The following is a 21182-nucleotide window of genomic DNA, read 5'->3' as shown; positions in this document are numbered from 1 at the left end:
TATCATTCTCAATTCCGATTAACCGATCATAGTAACTTTATTAATCTCCATCACCAATGGCCGACGAACAAGACAACAACAACAACAACAACAACGACAGCATCGTTTTGAGTGACGTGGAAGACGACGACATCCCTCCGGCAACGCTCATCAACACCACCGATGACGTGTCCGTTGACAGATTCCGAGAATTACTCACCGAGCTTGATCGCGAACGCAAAGCACGCGAAGCAGCTGACAAATCAAAATCCGAATTACAAGTTTCCTTCAACCGATTAAAAGTTTTAGCACACGAAGGCATCAAAAAACGCGACGAGATCTCGCGCCAACGGGACGAGATCTCGGCCCAGTTAGTTGAAGCCGTTAAGGAGAAAGACGAGTTAGTTAAGCAGTTAGAGGAGTCTGTTAAAGCCAAGGATTCGGTTAGATCGGAAATCGAGACCGCCGCGCAGATGTTAGTTACCGGGATCGATAAAGTATCGGGAAAAGTTAGTAATTATAAGAATTTCGTGGCCGCGGGTTTGCCCAGGTCTCAGAAGTATACCGGATTGCCTGCGGTGGCTTACGGAGTTATTAAGAGGTCGAATGAGATTGTCGAGGAGCTTTTGAGACAGATTGAGTTGGCGACGAAGGCGGCGAATGAGGCGCGTGAGCAGGTGGATCAACGGAATTATGAGATTGCGATTGAGGTGTCGCAGCTGGAGTCGACGATTAGTGAGCTTAGGGAAGATGTGTTGAAGAAGGATGAAAAGATGATGAAATTGGAAAGTGATATGCGGGATTTAGTGAGTGATTATGATGTGAAGTTGAGGGAGTTGGAGTTGCGGATTGATTCGCAAAGGCCGTTACTTGTTGACCAGTTGAATTACGTTTCGAAACTGCATGAACAGCTTTGTGGTGTTGTGAAGATATTGGATGATGATGGTGATAATAACCAGACAGTTCTGTCAGATTCGATGTTTTTACCACAAGAAACCGATGTTGGGGAGAATATTAGGGCGTGTTTACCAGGGTTAGAATCGGTAAGTGAGTTGACATCAATTGTTCATCAGAAAACGAAAGATTTGGTTTTTGAGAGGAATCAAGAAGTGAGAAGATTGAATGAGAGTGTTACGCAGTTGATGAAGGAGAAAGAACATATTGGATCGTTACTCAGAAGTGCTTTATCAAGAAGAATGCCGGATGATTTGGCATCTAAGACTAATGAGCTTTTTAGAGCTGCAGAAAATGGGTTGAAAGAAGCCGGGATTGATTATAAATTTAGCAACCATACTGACAACAGAACCGCTTCGGATTCAGACAACAAAGACGATGAAATATACACATTGGTGCGTGTTTTAGCCTTAACACCAACTTTAGAACTATGTGGGACACTTTATGTTTTCTCTTGGCTAAGACTTTATATGGTTTGCACAGGCTGGCGCGCTTGAAAACATTATAAAGCAATCTCAGCTTGAGATTATTGAGCTGAAACATACTGTTGATGAACTAAGGTATAATTATTTTCTCTTATATGATTTTTTATCTATTTTTGGGAGTTCGACTGTGATTATTATAAGTTAACCGTTTTCATTATTTAAAGATATTTGCTAAATACCAACTGTGGTTTTTTTTGTAATTTAAGGGCGGAGACCAGGTTACTTAAGGAAAATGCTGAAGCTCAAACAAAGGAACTTATGCAGAGCAGAGAACAGGTGGAGAAACTTAAAGAAAAAGAGAGAGTGGCCAATGAAAATGTAAGTTACCGGTTTTATCTTCATGCATTTTATACATTTTTAAACCTGATGCTAAATTGTTTATAGCAGCGATAAGTATCTATGTTGACTTTGTGCATGGTTTAGGTTGAAGGGCTAATGATGGACATTGCTGCAGCTGAAGAAGAGATTACAAGATGGAAAGCAGCAGCCCAGCAAGAAGCCGAGGCAGGCCGGGCTATAGAACAAGAGTATGTGGCCCGGGTAGGTCCACTTAGATAATTATCTGATTGTTGTGACTTGTGAGTTTTGACATTGAAACCTGTTTGAATTTTAGCATGTCTTGTGTTGATATTCTGGTTGCAGCTATCTACTGTGCAGCAAGAACTGGAGGCAGCGAAACAAGCTGTGATCGAGTCGGAAAAAAAGTTGAAATTCAAAGAGGAAACAGCAGCAGCTGCCATGGCAGCTAGAGATGCAGCCGAGAAATCATTGAGACTAGCAGACTCTAGGGCTGCACGGTTGAGGGAGCGTGTGGAAGAGTTGACTAGTCAACTTGAAAAACTTGATACACGTGAGAGTCAAAGCAGCCAAAGTAGTGCTAGGTACGTATGCTGGCCCTGGCAATGGCTCGGAATGAATTTTGTTGGTTCGCACTCGAATGCACACGCACACACGCCTGATTCACGACCACATAGTTCAAATGAAATGGAGCTTTCTGAACCTCTTATTTGACAACATTCCAATTGGTCTTATTTCGGTTTCTTTCTTCTTTCCCTGTGTAGTTACTGGTAATTACGAACCATTCTTTTTTTGTAGCAAGATTAGTTTACTGTACAGCTGTTTTTCTTGTTTTTTGCTTTCAGTTTTGGTGTCTTTGGCCTTATATAATAATCTTTTTGGTTTCCTTTTAACCATTTTGGGATCATAGCATTGTAACACTACACACAATGTAATTGGCAAGGCAAAAGATTGATATTTTATCGAATACTTGGACGGTTGAGACCAGCTATAAACTAATTTGATATGAGCTTGTAAGAATATGAATGAGAGTAAGGTGAATCATTTGGACATAAATATTGGGCCTCTATGGAGGCTTGTCATATTTGGATTTCTTTGTTATAAGGTGAATCATTTGGATATGCATAATATATGAGTAGAGAAAAGAAAACAGGTTAACCTAATCGAAACAGGTTAGTAACGAAAACCGGCCTGACTCAATAACCAGTTATTGAGAAACCGGTTTCAAACTGATATATACCCGTTTGAACTTGTTTTAGGGTCTTATTGGTGTTACTACTTTAACAAGAAGGCTAAAAAATCTCAAGCCTCAAACGCTCGCATGACAAACTCTCACAAAGAAGAATTATACCAAGAAGCAGCAGTGGCATGAGGAAAGATGCTTCCATTTTTCAACTATGAACTCCTTTACGAAGAAATGGTATGCTCTAGTTTTGAAGCCGAATAATAAACGCGAAACAAATCGACAACAATGATGATTTTAATCGAAAAGAAAATGTATTGGCATTTTTTTGTAACGATATTATGTTTTGTTAATTTTAAAGTTTCCAAAATAAATAACAAAAGATAACTTTATTGAGTTTATTTTATATATTTAGTATTTAATTAATTTTTTTCTCGAAAAACTGGTTATTTCAGTTACCAGTCTAATCGGTTTTATAGGTTGGAGTTTTAGGCATCCCCAAACCAGTTATTAACTAGTTTGGTTTATAGCTAAGTATATAAAAAATCGATTAACCGATTAGGGCCATGTAACAGCAAAATCATTTTTTAACAAGTGTATATGATACGTCATATGTGAAAAATTGTATGCAAAGCACATAAGATATAATGTTATAGGCTTTGAATAATTTTTCCAAAGATGACTGATGTGACATGGGGATGCAAAGGTTAATAACACACATATGATATGTAAGGTAGCGTATTTATGCTAGGGCAGTCTCTGGTAGGAGTAAACTCAAGATAAGGCTTTAGGCCCCAAACTTGAATAGGACCTTCGGTTTTTAGGTTGGTTATATAAAAGCAATGGATAAATAATGGAAGTGACCGTTAAGTTACTTGAAAAGTCAATATATTCGTAGTTGTTTTGCTTTGTTACAATAAAATTTGAAAAGAGCCTCTAATTCTTATTTCGTTTTTGGCCTCAAAAAAGGTTGGATAAATCAAATTTATGCCCGCACCTACACGGGGTGCCTCTAGACAAAAGAAGGTGATCGTCTGAAATTGTTTTGGCATTAATCAAAAATGCTTTAGCACGTTGCTTAATCGACATCGCACGTTTGTTTTGCAACCGAGAGTTTTGTTCACACCGATCACACGAAAGCTTACTCCATTAGTGAGGTGCACATGTTCTTGCACGTGCTAACTTGTAGCCTTTTGTTTTATTGGCACTAAAATACTATATACATATTTTTATATTGTTTTAGTAAGTGAGAGCCTTGATATAACTTTTTAGAGGCACCAATACCTATATCAACAAATATATTCAATATTCATAAAATTGTAAAAAGAAAAATAAGAGCAAACTCAATTCTTGTAAAATAAAAAGAAAGAAAACGTTACACCCATTGTTTAATGGCAAAATCATTTAAAGAAATTCTAAACTTTGGTGTATTCATGGGTATTAATCTCAACTTAAAAAATTCTTTAGGCTAATTTCAACTTTCATCTTATTGGCATCCACCGAACCTTCTCCTAATAGCGATTAACTCGATTAATTTTAAAACAAAATAAGTCATTTCTCTAAGTTAACTGAGACAATCATCATCATCATCATCATCATCATCATCATCACCACCACCACCACCACCACCACCACCATCACCACCACCACCACCACCACCATCACCATCACCATCACCATCATTTACTTCCCCCCACCCCATCTTCATTTTCAAGACCACCAAAACAACTCTCTATCTTCCCTTCAACCAATAGGGATGAGCTCAGGACGGCCAATACCGATCCTGAAACTTGAAACTATTTGATACCGATACCGGTTCGGTACCAATATTTCATGCAAAATTCGATAAATATCGGTATGAACCGATACTGCAAACTCAAAATTTGGTACCGATTCAGTACAATCGATACCAAATCGGTACTGGTATCGAAAACGCTCATCCCTATCCACCTCCACATCATGCCGCTTACACTACCACCGTCGGTCACCTATTAAATGACCAAGATGTCTCCCCGATATTCTATTAAACAAACATCAAAAGATGAGTGGAGGTGTTGAGTCTCGGGGTATCGTGAGTTTTGGGCCTAAGAAACGGCAAAGGTGGCGTTATCCGACGAAGGAAACAAGACATGTTCTCCGGAGTTAGTTGGCGGAAGAAACAAAGGAAATAGAGGCGGCACAACTAGGGTTTTGCCTTAGTCGACAACGACCTCCAATTCGTTCCGGTTCAACAAACACAACATAAAATGTCACCAAAAGGTCATTTCTGTGCCATTCCACTTAATTTCATTTGATCAACCACAAACAATAATGTCAATGTTGAAAGATTAGCAACAAACAAGAACGTGAGTAAAGTCGCTTCAATAAAAAATGAGGTTTGTGAAATTGAGAGACATATTGATGATAACGAAGTTGTTGATTTGATTTGTGGAGATGTGAAGGAATGGTTGAGGGTGATTAAACCCTAATGTAGTTGTTTTTGAAGTTGCAACGTATGTACAAATCAACAAATCATGTCTTGGTGAGTTGGTGGTGATGGTTAGCGCCGGAAAAGAAGGAGGAGGGGGTGAATGGTGGAGGTAGGGGGAGAAGAATGGTGGTTACCCACTTATTTTTCCATCAACTTGGAGAAATAACATATTTTGTCCCAAAACTAACTCGGGATTTTAACACGTGTAGTACACTATATATTTTTTTAAGGTGGGCGGTTGACCCCTTAAATCGACCATTGGTCTGTTTCTTTCTACTAGTTTCATATCATATAGCATGAAAAAAAATTTAGGATGTATTTTCCCTGGTTGTCGTAAGGCGTGCTTTGACTCCTTTGGGGGAACACGTTCCGCGGTATGCTGTAGAGAGCTATTGGGGTTCAAGTACCTATAGAACTTGGTCATGGATGTTCTTTTTAACATATTTAGGCATGCTTGGATATTGGTTAAATTAGAAGCACCTACAAATTTCTTAACCAAACCGTTGGAAGGAATATCAACACTCAAACTGCTGACATTATGGTTTTTGAATGGATGGGAGATAAACACGTGTGTGAGAACCTAGTTTTTCCCTCTAGTGGGCTTGGAGGTAGTGGTTTCACGGTCGTCCGGGCTACTATAAAAGTTGTTTCATGCATGGTGACCGTAACATCTCTAAACTTTCTAGCCAAATTTGACAAATTACAAAAGATAAAGTACTAAAATGAAAATTCTGAGTTTCTAGATCCATCGCGATATGCTATGGAGGTATTACAAAACCCAATGTTAGGCGGTGTCGCGCTACGCGATGGAATACTTTTCAAAACCATCGCAATATGCAACGTAATCACCACGATCGTGTGACACGTGTCCAACTACATGTCAAAATATGTCAGGTCTACGTTCAACATTGCAACCCTAGTGGGTGACACCGTAATATGTGACAACCCACCATCTCATCCGTCGCGATAAGCGGAAAATTAAAATAATCAAAGGCGGCTATTGATCCAATCGCGTCTTATTGGGTCAGTCTATAGGACCGTGTGGGCTTGACTAATGTGATATAATTGGTACTCCGCTCTTGAGGACCACTGATTTTTCCGTGTAAGAACTAAAGGTTTTCATAAATATTATAAAGTCAACATGTTCACCAACATGTGCTGCTGATGTATTTTATAAACTGTTTTACATTAGACAATGGTTAGACATTAGACGATTTGATGGCTCAGATGAATGTTTTATTATATAAATGATGTAAATTATTGTTTATAGTTAAAAACCTTTGTAGCGATATCGAGTGTTTAATTCCCGACTTTTGAATATTTTAATCAAAGAATTCCTCTTTACAACCATAAACTCTAATATATTTACAAAACAGTTACCAACTATTGGTCACACTCCTAGGCCCTAAGTTGGGGTAGGACAAGTTGGTATTAGAGCCATCGATCTTAGAAAATTATGTTGGTGCATGTCGTGTAACCGATGATCTTTTGTGTTTGTTAGAATTGAGAGCAACGGTCAAAGGGGAGACTGTTGGTGCAGTTTGTGACCGTCGCTATGCAATTCAGACCAGCGGAGACGCCAACGGCGAAGTTAGAACAACTTCGCCTTAGGCGAAGTTATAACAACTTCGCCAACGGCGAAGTTGTAACAACTTCTGCCTTAGGCGAAGTTATAACAACTTCGCCATAGGCGAAGTTAAGAACAACTTCGCCTACTGGCCCAAGCCCAAGCCCGAGAAGATGTTTTGTCTATATATATGTGTGTCTTGTTTAGGTCTTGTATCCAGTAATTCAGAGAGTTGTGTGTTACAGTTTGAGTGTCGAGAGAGAACAAACAGAGAGAGAGTGTCGTTAGGGACGACCCGAGGTAGAGCTCACCTCGGGTCGGACGTGTTTCTGTTTATGTTACGGTATGTAACGTGTTTGTTTAATTATTATTATAAAGAATCTGCAGATTTGTTTATCCCGTTCTTGTATTTGTTCGTGTACGTGTTTGTGTTCTTCATCTTTACACCAATAAACGAGTCTAGGAGGATTCCGCACTCCTAGACCTCGTGCGGATCTCGTATCGATCGGCGACGCCCCGGGGGGACCTACATGTGGTATCAGAGCCTTAGGCTCTTATGCTATGGTTCGAGATCTGCGTTTTGGTGTTTCTGGCACGTTTCTGTGCGTTTCTGGCCGAACAGCGCCGCAGGCGAAGTTATTGTTCATCAGGCGAAGTTGCCGTCACTGTTTGTAGGGTTTCAGCGAAGATATAAGGTCTGGCGAAGTTATGGACATGCGAAGTTATAGCCAGGCGAAGTTATGAACAGGCGAAGTTGACTTTAGGCGAAGTTGACTTCTCGGCGAAGTTAAAAAAAAAAAAAAAAAGAGTATTTTGGTGTTTTCGTCTGTATGGCCATGTGTACACGATTATTGTGAGACCGGAGATGTTGTTCCGTCAACGAGTGAAACTTGTTATCTCTGGGTCTTACGTGTGAACAAATACGTGTCAACTCTGGATATGGAGTTGAGTTTGAGAATGGGATATTGATTGAAACTGGATATTGACACATATTTGGGTGTTTGTGGGCAATGAAATTGTTGTTGTTCGAGGTTGACCAACTGAAGAAAGTCAAATTGAACTGAAGGTTTTTGTCATTACTGGATTGCGGTCAGAGCATATTATTTATGTTATTTTCAAGGCGTTCGAGAATTGGATCCTGAAACGTGATGCTTATTTATTAGAGTGAAAATTCTGGAACAAGTTGGATTTAATCGGGAACTAAAGTGTTTATGTTCTTGATCGCTATCCCTGGTGATTGAAGATGCTTCGGATTAATTAATGGTCATGTGTTAGATTCTGTCATGGTGGTTTTGTGATGAAATTGATCACTTGATGTTGAGTAGTTGAAGATTAAACCTTATCGTATGCCGACGAGTTGGTGAAGTTGTGGAGGAAGCCCAACTTCACGTGTTGGTGAAGTCAGATGGACTCACGTGATTGGTTGAGATGATCTATTGGCACGAGGATGCATGCATTTCAAAGACCTCAATCTATATTGTCGGAGAAGCTTATACTGATGGGGAGATCTGATATGGAAGACGCTGGGTGATTGGTAGATTTGTGAAGCTACATGACAGATTCAGACACGGCTGTTTGACTGCAAACAGAAGATCATCAGTTAAGAGGGGGACTGTTGGTGCATGTCGTGTAACCGATGATCTTTTGTGTTTGTTAGAATTGAGAGCAACGGTCAAAGGGGAGACTGTTGGTGCAGTTTGTGACCGTCGCTATGCAATTCAGACCAGCGGAGACGCCAACGGCGAAGTTAGAACAACTTCGCCTTAGGCGAAGTTATAACAACTTCGCCAACGGCGAAGTTGTAACAACTTCTGCCTTAGGCGAAGTTATAACAACTTCGCCATAGGCGAAGTTAAGAACAACTTCGCCTACTGGCCCAAGCCCAAGCCCGAGAAGATGTTTTGTCTATATATATGTGTGTCTTGTTTAGGTCTTGTATCCAGTAATTCAGAGAGTTGTGTGTTACAGTTTGAGTGTCGAGAGAGAACAAACAGAGAGAGAGTGTCGTTAGGGACGACCCGAGGTAGAGCTCACCTCGGGTCGGACGTGTTTCTGTTTATGTTACGGTATGTAACGTGTTTGTTTAATTATTATTATAAAGAATCTGCAGATTTGTTTATCCCGTTCTTGTATTTGTTCGTGTACGTGTTTGTGTTCTTCATCTTTACACCAATAAACGAGTCTAGGAGGATTCCGCACTCCTAGACCTCGTGCGGATCTCGTATCGATCGGCGACGCCCCGGGGGGACCTACAAATTAGGCATTTAAGCATACCTTCGCTTTGATCAGGTATAATTCTCTATATTATGGTATATTATAGGGATAATATATGTTGGTACTCTTTTCTATCCCTTACCATTCTAATCTTGATAGATGTCGTTCAGTAAATATCTCGACACCTTTAGCCAAGAGCGTGGAATGACAAATTGATCATAACCAACTATTCTAGAAGTTACAGGAGAGGATAGAGACAATTACTATACCGACTTCTTTAGCCAAGATCGTAAAGTTGTGCCCGTAATACCATACAAAAATCCAATAAGTTACTTTCCCTGGCATGGTGCAAATGCCGATCAATATACCATGTGGTCCACCCACTCCCGAATATCATCCTTCAAATATTCCATATTATCATCCCTCGATGGAGGTGGAAAACTCAATCAAGCTAAAACCAGATACATCTAGTTGGATGCAATGTCATTCAGATCAAAGCATACGGTGTTTTGGAAAACCAACAGACAACCCCACTGTATCCAACACAGACTCAGTAGCAGGCCCATCCAAGAGACTAAGGGTGATGAAACCTCAGCATAATTTTACGTTCCAAATGGAAGTAAACATAAATGAAATAGAAACCGCTTCTGAGGAAGACCCAGAGGAAGAATCAGAATAGGATCCAAAAAGAATCATAAGAAGAAATTTATGTGGATCCACCTAGATATTCCCATAAAGAAACACATGAAGAGGAAAGTGTTGATGACGAATGCCCATGTGTGAAAAATAATATGGAATGTGAATGTTCTTTATACCTTAGCCTGCAAGTACCATAATTCCATGTGCCCTCACATTATAGTTATCAAAACAATGATGTTCAAACACCAATCAATTTCCCACCTTATACGGGTGTTATTCCCACCATATTAGAGCAAGTTGATGAAATAAGGTAGCAAGGAGAAGTTGCCGAAGCTTTTTATAATGTACCATTTCAATCAAGTCCCCCACAACCATACCCAAGGAATCATTATGATATTGTAATGATGGGTTACCAAGATCCGCCACTACATTATAGATATCCCAATTTCATTCCGCAAAGACAATATGAGCATATTGACCGTGCTTTACATGAAACCGATGATCTTAGAACGAAGGTAGCCGAAGACAATAATAAGAAGAAGAAAGTTGGGAAGAAGTTACTACAGAATTGTAGTAAAATGAAAAGTATTAGCAAAGATTTCAAGGATTAAGAATCATGTTCTATCGTGTTTGTAATCATTTGTTCTGTGTCAGTCTCTGTATTATACTCTATCGTTAGTATTTGTACATATTGTTAGGTTGTTCATAAAATATCCAATCCAAGAGAATACAAATATTTTTTTTTCTAAAACAAATCTACTTTTTTTGTAGAATGTCGGAACAAAACAACTCTTTGCATTATAACGAAGCTTCGGTACCAAGAAGCAACATAACCGAACCATCTTAAGAAATTCATGAGCAGTTGATAACAAAAATTCAAGAAATGATAACCAATGCAATGAACCCAATTATTCGATAAATGAACGAAGGATCAACACTGAAAAGTGAAACTCGACAGTCCAATAAAACGTCAAATCCCGATCTCGTCCAAATCCTTCAGTACATCAAGAAGAAAGTGTGCATAGTTCGAATGCTGATGATAACTTCAACAAAATAAATAGTTAAGAATTGAAGTTTGTCTTTTCAAAGATTTCAAGGCTCATGGACCAAAAATTTTTCATGGTGACAAAAGCGCCATAGTTGCACTCCGTTGGCTGGAAGAAATGGAGTCAATTATGATTATTAGCAAATGCACTGAGAAAGAAAAGATCCAGTATACATAAAAATGTTCTAAAGGGTAAGCATTAGAGTGGTGGAACACCCTAATAATGTCAAGAGGAAGAGATCCAAATAAGGTTCCTGAACCACAAAGGTGGTTGGAACAAGTTTGAAAGACTACAATACAAAGTTCAAGAGTATTGTAGACTTGTTCATCAATTGGCAATACCCTACATCTGAGGTTATTAAGAGAGATACGAGACATGGTGAGGTCTCATCTACCACAAACTGTCAATGTCGCTATGGAAATGGTTGTTTATTTAATGAATGGTCTTATCCGCAACAAGGACTAGGATAGGAAGGGAGAAACTGTCAAAGGAAGGATGGATACATGTTTGAAGGGTAAATAGGTAGAGAAAAAAAGGGGAGGATTTACCTAGAGGTGGACAAATTGGGTATTTCAAATACCTGGTTTCGGGTATGGAACCAGGTTTGGGTATGACCGGGTACTGAACAATCGGGTAGTAGTAATACCCGGGTCGAGTTCGGGTCCGAGTATTGTCTCTAAAAACCATAACCTATTCATCGGGTCTGGGTCAGGTATAGAACCGAGTATTTTAAAACCAGTTTTTTGAATAATCTATTTTCGGGTATTAAAAAACCCTATTATCGGTTTTTTTTTCCGGGCTTTTTTCCAGGTATTTTAATAGGTATAGATTGAATTTTTTAAGATGTTGCACTTTTTAGGGGTATTTTTCGGCTCATTTTAAGGTATGTTTTTGGTATAGATCGGGTATTTGAAATACCCAATGTTGGGTATTGGAAAAACCCAGTTCTAGGTATGGAACCGATTCGAGTATTACCGGGTACAAATCGGGTCTGGTTCGGGTTCTAATACCGAAATGCACCCCTATCCGTACCCTACTGGTACGAGCTTGGGTATTAAAAACTTAGCTATAAAAAAACCGATTCCGGATTTTTATTTGGGTCCAACTCCGGGTTCGGGTTTTTTGTGCACCTCTAGATTTACCCCCAACAATATTAGGTATTAAAAACTCGGTTATAAAAAACCGATTCCGGGTTTTTTCGGGTCTAATTCCGGGTTCGGGTTTCTTGTGCACCTCTAGATTTACCCCCAACAATCTCATTGTGAAAAACATGCAAAAGACACCATTTGGGGCCAATGTAGATATGAAACCTCAACATCAACAACCAATGTCTGCGATTCCTGCAAACGCCCAGGACATGTGGCGACAGAATATTGAAAGAAAAACATGGCATGCTTTAATTGTAAGGAATTGGAGCATCTCAGATTTAATTTCCTTAAAAAGAATGTTATGGGAGGAGGTATTGCAGGAGCTGCTAGAGGGAGCGATACAAAGAATGAAGCAAAGAAGGGCAACTCAAGAGCCTTTGTCCTTAACACCTAGCATGTTGCTAACATCTCCGACACCATTATCAGTATGTTCTTAGTTAATAACGTTTATGCTAGGGTTCTATTTGAATCTGGTGCAAACCAAAGTTTTATAAATTATAATTTTTGTAGTTGATATAATGCTAAATATATATGCTTCCTTTGTACATTTTATTTAATATTTAATAAGTTTTTGTTCGTTTTTAGTTAAGATTTGTACACTACTAACATTATTATGTTTTGTAGGTTCCGGGAGTTGATCGTGATCGAAAAGGGGGAAAAACGAGTCAAAACGTGCCAAAACGAGAAGCCGGAACGCGTCAGTAAGGAACCGAAAGAAGAACCGGCCAGACCAGGTCGGTCGGACCGCCCCCTATGTATTGCGCCGCACGGCCATGAGGGGCATTCATGGTCGCGGGTGGCGGCCACTATCAGATTCCAGAAAGTTTTTATCGTTTTTGTCAGGTTTTGGGCCCCCTTTCACTATATAAACACCCTTAACCTTAACCTGAAGAATACCCTAGAACCAGAGCCAAATTTGGAGTTTCTTGGAGCATATTTTGGAGTTATTTGGCGGTTTTAAAGGAAAGGAATCACCCGGTGAAGAGCTTCAAGTTCAAGATCTAAGACTACAGGTTTTATCGTCTTTTATCTTTCGTTTCTCATATTTTTACCGTGATTTCTTATATTATTTTGTTTGATTTTAAGATGCTTGGCTAAACTTTATAGACTGCCTAGGCTTATAATGAACCATCGTTGATGTTTTGATTTTAGTTGGATTGTTTCTTTTCGTTATGGTTTTATGATTCAGTAAACTCTTTAATTTTACTTGATTGATGCGAATGTGTACTTGGTTTGGTTGTTCTAGTTTTATTATACCACATTATCCTTGGTGATTATCTGCCATACAATAGGATTTTGTTAGGTCATTTACTATGTGTTCTTGAGTAGTTTGTGGTTGATTTGCAATAAAACAATAGGAATAATATTATTAGTCAAACGAATAAAAGTGTGCTGCTAACCTAGAAAGTTGTAAGGTGATTGGTTATTTTTAAATCTTTGTTGATTAAGATTGCTAGATTTAGTTATTCGTAAGGAGTCCGTCTAGGTTTGATTAGCTAACCTTGTCTAGCGAGTCAATTGAGTTTATTAAATTACCTTTGATTTCCGCGTTGTAAGGTAGGATTTCACTATAAAGGTACTCTTTCATAAATTAATTAGATAACCATAAGGAAGTTTAATACAAATAACTGGTGTGTCTTAAAACTTGTTAGAAACTCATAGGTGTTTTCTTGAAGGGTCAAGGGTCATGTTTGTGTATTGTTTTAAGTGTCTATTTTACGATCCCAGTTCCATAACTATTATTTTCCAACTATTTGATAACTGAAACTCTGGGGATTCTAGCCTAGGTGGTTTTTCATCGTCATCTGAATCAGTCAAACTTGTTTGTCTTGTGTTTCATTAATTCTCTTTTACTAATTAGTTTATTTTATTAGTTTAATATAATATGTTTAACCCCCCCTAAGATAATATAAATAAATAGTCATGTTAGTCAGTTGAGTCTAGTTAGCTAGTTAACGTTATTAAAAGAGTCTCATGTGTTCGATATCCATACTTACTTAGTTGTACTAGAGTCGACCGGTTCACTTGCCGGTTAGTAGTTTTAGCTAAGTTAAGAGTCTAGAACTTATTACTTAGTGTCTAGATTAGCGTAATTTAGTTAATAAATTTATTTGACTACTTTTAGCACATCAAGTTTTTTGCGCCGTTGCCGGGGACTCTTGGCGATTGCGTTATTAGCTTTCATTAAATTTACTTGCTACATACGTGCTATTTATTTCTTTTTAATTTGTTTGAATCGTAGGAGTCTAATTTAAGTTTTAGTTTATTTTTGTTTATTTTTTAGTATTCGAGTTTATTCACTTGGTATTTTGCGTTTTTCAGGTTTATGCCACATCTTCGTTCACAAGGACCACTGTTGGATAATTTTAGACCACCTTCGTTGAAGTGTGTTTATACACCAAAGTCATCACCACATAGTTCACCACCATCAAGTCCGAGAAGCCGACCAGAAGTCCAAATGGCCGATGATAGAACAGTTGCCACACAAGCTTTCAATGGTTTAACCTGAAACTAGTCGTGCATCATCATTCACGAGATCAACAATCCAAACTCATTGCAGATTCCGTCATACGTCATGAACTCTCTCTTTCAAACTAACCAATTTCATGGGCGTGATGACAAGGATGCACCTGCGCACATTAACCGGCTCTACCGCGTTTTAAAACCTTTTAATTTGCAAGGTGCTACTGAAGATGCTATTTTCTTAAATCTTTTCCCTTTTTCACTTGCAGGAAAGGCAGCTCTTTGGCTTGACACTCAGCCACCTGCACGTTTACCACTTGGGAAGCACTACGTTCAGCATTCATCAACAAATACTTCCCACCCGCTAAAGCGGCTCATCTTCGTGATCAGATCCTCTCCTTTCACATGGAGACGGATGGACCATATTGTCATGCTTGGGAGCGCTTTCATAATCTGATATCTCGTTCACAGAATGGTCTCACGCCGTGGGCTCTCATTGAAAAGTTCTACAATGGGCTGAATTATGAGACCCAAGTTCGTTTCGACACGGCTGCGGGAGGGAATCTAATGGCTAAGAAAAATGTCACCGATTGTAACGAGATTTTTGAAAGTTTTGCTCATTCAGAATACGCCAAAGGGCCACATCGCGGGAATTCCACTCCCGTTACTAGTACACCCTCATCTGCTCGAGGTGTGCACCAGGTCAATCTGGATACTAGTATGGCTGCTGCTGTGGAATCATTAATGAGAGAGGTGAAGGAGCTGAAGGCTAAGGTTGACAAATGTGAGTTTTGCAGGGGTGGACATGGTATCTTGGAGTTCCCATTGATGAGTCAAGAGGTCGATTTTATTGCTGGTCACAACAGGTTTCCAAATGCTTTTAACAGTAAAAATAATTCGAATCGGAATACCTACAAGAACCCGAATCAGAGTAATTCTAATTGGCGTTAGTCCAATGCACCACATGGCTTTTAGAATACTTATAATCAAGGTCAGCATTTCAATAATAAAAATAATAACAATGGTACTTATGTTCTAAATAATGTGTAGGATTCTAATGGTGGAATAGGACGATTAGAGGATATGATGAAGCAAAACTGGAGAGAGATCAAGCCACATAGAAAAATTTCTCCGAGCATGATCTACTTTTACAGAATAAAAAATCATCATTACTTGACCTTCAAAGGTCCATTGGTGATATTGCTCGTCGTTTAGAAGAGAGGCCTCCGGGTCATTTTTTGGGTATTCCTCAAACTAATCCGGCTGCTCAATTGAAAGCCATCTCCACTCGTAGTGGTAGGGTTTTTGGTCCGGAGGGAGTTAGTAGAGAGGTTGAGTGTAAGGCCCCGTTACCGGTTCCTCACTTTAACGTTGGATTTACTCATTAATATCGTTCAAAATATCAGAGTTAATTAAAACTTCGCGGAAATAATAAGCTTCAACCAATATATTACATATCCATCATTCTTGTCTTTAACGAACATTCAAATCATTTAAACTTAAAACATTGTCTTCTAAAAACATCATAACATAACACTTCATTGAGATGCCAGTGTCTTCAAATCCATGCCATGTGCTTCCCCTCAAGCAAGTTGCCTCATTCTACTCACCTGCGTGCATACTAAAAGTCAGTTACGCTGAGTGAGTTCTAGTTAATCAGGCGACATACAATACATTCACATACTAGCATATGCACCCGGAGGTACATACCTTCATATCTTCTTACACACTTACTTACATACGTACTTTCATTTTTTCTTTCGTACTTACTTACATACTTTCATTCATACATATACGTTTTAAAGAGCATTCCGCCCTATAACTTTCGCCGATATTATTAGGGTCGGTTCCCTATGTTCTCCGATATTATTAGGGTCGGTTCCCTACATTCGCTGATACTATTAGGGTCGGTTCCCTTCATTCTCCGATATTATTAGGGTCGGTTCCCTACATTCGTGCTACTATGACATACTTGTCATTTACATTCTTTCCTTGACAATATGTGCAATCTCCGAAGAGCGTTCACGTACCATCAGCATTTCATACATACATTGTTCATACATCATACATATTCATACATACGTCATTCATACATCATACATATCAATCATACCTTTAACTAACACTTGACGGCACATGCAATATCCGAAGATCGTTCACACACCGTCAAGCAATCGTCATACATAAATCATACAAGGCATACACTTACCACCTAAGGTAAGTGTATTGACTATCACATCGAGTATGCACACAGCCCCCGAAAACATAGCAAGGAAGTGGGGCTAGAAACTCACCTGAACTCTGTTACGTTCACCGTTAATAGTTATTCTCTTCTTTAGCTGTGCACGACTAACTGTATAACAATTACACGTATCAGTTAACTATCACTACCCATATCACGTTTCTAGTCTAATTATAACCCTCAACGAACGGGGGTCCGGGGGAAGCGCCCCTGGCAGCGGGGTTTGGGGGCGGCAGCCCCTAGTAGGGCTGTTCAAAACAGGATATCCGAATTTTCGGATATCCGAAACCGGTAATCCGAATCTTTCGGATAGTGAAAATCACTATCCGAATCCGAATCCGAATCCGAAATTTCGGACATCCGAAGTTCGGATATCCGAAATTTCGGATATCCGAACATCGGATATCCGAATATCCAAAAAAGAAATAAAAAAAAACCTTTTTTAATAACAAAAACCATACATCATCTCTAAATCCAACAAATCAAACATAAAATTTCAAGAATGAATCTGCCATTTCTAACATTCAATAACCTTTACAAAACTAAATCACTTGAACAGTTGGTGTCCATCATTAGCGTCCATCGTCAGCATCCACCGTCATCCACCAACCACTGCCGCTGCTCATACCTCCCAGTCTCCATTACATATGAAGGACAAATCCTGTTTTTTCGTAGATCTCCATTCCATCTCCATGTCCATTCCAGATCAGATCTGCTGCAACCAGGGCAAATCAGATCCGTTGCCAGAATTACTCGTTTATGGTGGCTAGTTCAACCAGGTGACACCGAACTGATGTATGGGGCTTGTGAATGGAGACGGTGTGGTGGACTGATGGTGAAGACACAAGGCGATAGTGGCGGCGTGTAGGTACACGATTTGATGAATATGGTCTGTATATGTGTATTGAAAGAATGAAAGGCAAAAATGGATTAGGGGATTAGGGTCTGCTGATGGTATATGTGTTATAAGAGAGAGGTTTTGTATAATGTATAATATAAATTAAAATTAAAAAAAAAAATAAAATTAAAATACCGAATAATTCGGATATCCGAAAAATTTGAAAACTACTATCCGAATCCGAATCCGAATTTTCGGATATCCGGGATTCGAATATCCGAATTTTCGGATATCTGATATTTCGGATAGTTTGGATACAGATAGTCGGATAATTCGGATACGGATTTGGATTCGGATAGTTTTGAACACCCCTAGCCCCTAGCAGGGTCCAAGGGGTAGGCCCCTGGCTGGGGTCGAGCTGCCAGGTCAGCTTGGAAAGATGGGGAAGACGATTTGGTGGATGAGGAGATAGAGATGGAGGTTCCAGGAAAAATACAAGGTAACACACCAATTATTATGCCGCAAGTAGAGAGAAGCATCGAAAAGAAGTCGGTTGAAGTCCGGCCACTACACATCATTGACCTTGCCTATCTCCCGTATCCCGCTCGTCTAAAGCATCAAAAGTATAAGAAAGATTATGGGAATTCTCTTGATATGTTTAGCCAGTTAAAAATAAACCTCCCGTTCATTAAAGTCCTCCAACATATTGTCGGCCTAGACGTGTGACTAATAGTTGGTACCCGTTTTGTAAATTCATCAGAGTTGCGGGTTTGTTTTAGCGGAAGTCTTTAAAATAATTTATTCATTTATAATATACCAGATTAAAATACCCATTTAATTTTTACAAAGCTTTATTTAAGAAAGAATAATATATTCTTTTCTGCGGAAGTCTTGAATAAAATATTATTATATTGAAAACTCGAGTTTAAATACCCTTTTGATAATTCAAATACATGTCTTTAGAAAACATAATTCTTTGTAATATTTTGAAATAAAATATCTGAGTCACCAGATAGCATCTAATGATTATATCTCCAATCTTCTATCATGTCATGCTTGTCTGTTTTAACCTTTCGCTTTCTCTTGTGAAATGGGTTGGAAAATACGTCAGCACACAGCTGGTGAATGACGCTGACTCTATTGTAAAATCTTTTTAATACCTTTGTGAAACCAACAATAATACCTTTGTGACTAATCATTAGGCACCCAACTCAATTAGAATAAAATTACCCTAAGTACATGTACAATTAATATATATACACAATATCATTTCTCTGAACAGTCCCATAGACTTCCAGAGGCATGTTTGATAATATGCATGGCCTCAGGGAACTTTGAGTCACCATGTATGAATGGATCCAGACACATGTATACTTTTAATCAGAGTGTTCGTTTCTTATTATTGTAAAACAAAGTTTTAAGGATTCATAGATCCTATTCAAACATTCTGACTCTAAAAGAGTTTGTAAAAGTTTAAGGCGTATTCACCTTTTCTGTTTATGATCACTTTCTGATTTTGATTTCTGTTTTCTGATTTCTGCTTCTTGATTTGTTACCTCAGACCTATAGTACGAGAATAACTTTTGTATAAATAACTAGATCATTGATCTAGTTTAGACATTGAGTCTGTTTTGTATAGCTTTAACCTTGATATAATCAGTTGTTTATAAAACATTTGGACCTTTAGTTCCTTTTTGTTTCTTTACCAATTATATGCTATGTTTCTTCTTCAGGAAGAAACATCAATACTGAGTTTCTTCTTCAAGAAGAAATATTAATTTAACTATAACCTTTTATATGAATATTATATTTCTTAATCATAAAGAAATACTATTTTAACTATACCCCTTGTACGTACATGCTTACGTTTCTTAATAAAAAAGAAACAACATTTTGACTATAACCTTTGCTTAAGAAAAGTTATATTATGTTTAATTGTAATCAAGGTTCGGGCTATACCCCCAACTATGGTCTAAGCCATTTATCGTAATAATAAAATTTTAACTTAGACAGATTCCCTACCCTACACGGGTATTTGGAATTAGATATATAAAACTTATCGAGCAGCACTTCTATTCTATATCACGTATCAGGCTTAAACCCTCAGAGTTTCGGAGCTTGGCACGTACTACGAGATTGACACGCAAAACGATGTAGAGAGAGAAAGTATTTTAGAGAGAGAATGATTTGGTGTGAGGGTGAAGAGTGCTGTGACCATCCCTTTTATAGCTGAATTATCGCGATGGACCCTCTTCCTTAGCCATCGCGTATTGCGACGGCATGTATATAATGCGTGGCATGATGACTCAGCCCTAGCGTCTTCCAGGTGTCCCCCGGATGCGACACATGTCTATGAGTCATAACGGACCATCGCGTATCGCAATGGGTTCTTGGATTAAGGCTGCTCTCAAGAAGCTCGCGGCGATGCGAGCGTGCAAAGTGCGCCATCAAAGCGCCACATTGCACCCACCGCCCTTCGTCGTCGCAGTCGCCGTCGATGTCGCCTTCGCCATCGGCTGAGCCCATGCGCATTGGGTGCTTCGCACCCTCCGCTTGGACCACTAGGTGCATGTTTGGCATAAAAGAATATTACTATGGAAACTCTATCTCTTATAAAGAGCTTCCAATTTATCCCACTTTCCACGTGGGATGGAATTTATCTTCCTTATTTATACCTATGTGGAATGCTTTCACTTTATTTCATCCTTCCATGTGTGATGGATTTTCCTTCTCCATTTCCTTTATATGAAATTATCTTATGAATATTTTATTTCCTTATTAGTTATCTTAAAAATATTTGGTCCTTTATCTTTATTAGATTGTCAAACTTGGGCGGAAATTTTGGGGATGTTACACATATGCCTAAATATGCCAAGTTTTTTGAAAGATATTCTTAAAAGAAAGGGTAAGTTGGAGGAGCTTTCGACCGTTCCACTAAATGGAGAGTGTTCTGCGGTGGTTCAATAAGTTACTGGAAAAGTTACCCGACCCCGACAATTTTACCATTCTTTCCTTTTCGGAAGAGACATGACATGTCAAGCTTTTGCCGATCAAAGAGCTAGCATAAACCTCATGCTATATTATTTATATGAAAAGCGAGGCCTAGGAGAGCTCACCCATACACGTATGAGGTTGTCTTTAGCCGATCGTTCCGTTAAGTATCCAAGGGGTGTTGTGGAGAACTTTCACGTTAAGGTCGATAATTTTGTCCCCCGAAGATTATGTTCTTTTAGATATGAAGGACGAAGAGAGAGTTCCTATCATTTTGGGTCGTTCGTTTTTACGTATTGCTAGGGCAATTATTGATGTTTTTGAAGGAAATATCACTCTTAGAGCCGGCGATGATAGTGCCACTTATATGGCTAAATCCATGAGATATTCGAGTGGTCAAGATGGTCTTATTGATCCATGTCATCCAGTTTACTCGATAGAATCATTTATCTCGGGCATGGATCCACGTCTTGACGATTCCGGTTCGGTGAGAATTAGTGTGGAGAAAGAGCGAGAGGTTTTGAGTAATGGTGAAGTGTGTTAGAGAAAGAGGTGGCGGAAAGCGAAAGGTTGAAAGGGTTCATAGAGTTTGAAAGAAGAAGGACAAGATTGATGAATGGTCGGATTGTGATTCGGCATCTTTGAGGGCACTGGAGTTCTACCGAG

At 38.9% G+C, this 21182-nt stretch overlaps 1 protein-coding gene across 1 annotated transcript; it reads left to right on the top strand.

Annotated features, from left to right (window-relative positions):
- The first annotated feature begins 20 nt into the window (after window positions 1-20).
- Window positions 21-2714, top strand: LOC143569007 (uncharacterized). The gene is made up of 5 exons (XM_077055019.1): window positions 21-1328; window positions 1417-1493; window positions 1625-1736; window positions 1842-1958; window positions 2061-2714. Exons 1-5 carry the CDS (start codon window positions 57-59, stop codon window positions 2427-2429), a joined length of 1947 nt encoding a protein of 648 aa, XP_076911134.1. The 5' UTR covers window positions 21-56; the 3' UTR covers window positions 2430-2714.
- Window positions 2715-21182: the final 18468 nt, after the last annotated feature.

This window comes from Bidens hawaiensis, unplaced genomic scaffold (assembly GCF_021521415.1).
Source record: "Bidens hawaiensis isolate Kalapana, Puna unplaced genomic scaffold, B.hawaiensis_p1.1 tig00024292_1, whole genome shotgun sequence".
Classification (NCBI taxonomy): domain Eukaryota; kingdom Viridiplantae; phylum Streptophyta; class Magnoliopsida; order Asterales; family Asteraceae; genus Bidens; species Bidens hawaiensis.
Note: the sequence above shows the minus strand (reverse complement) of the source record. Positions and strands in the feature narration are given on the sequence as shown.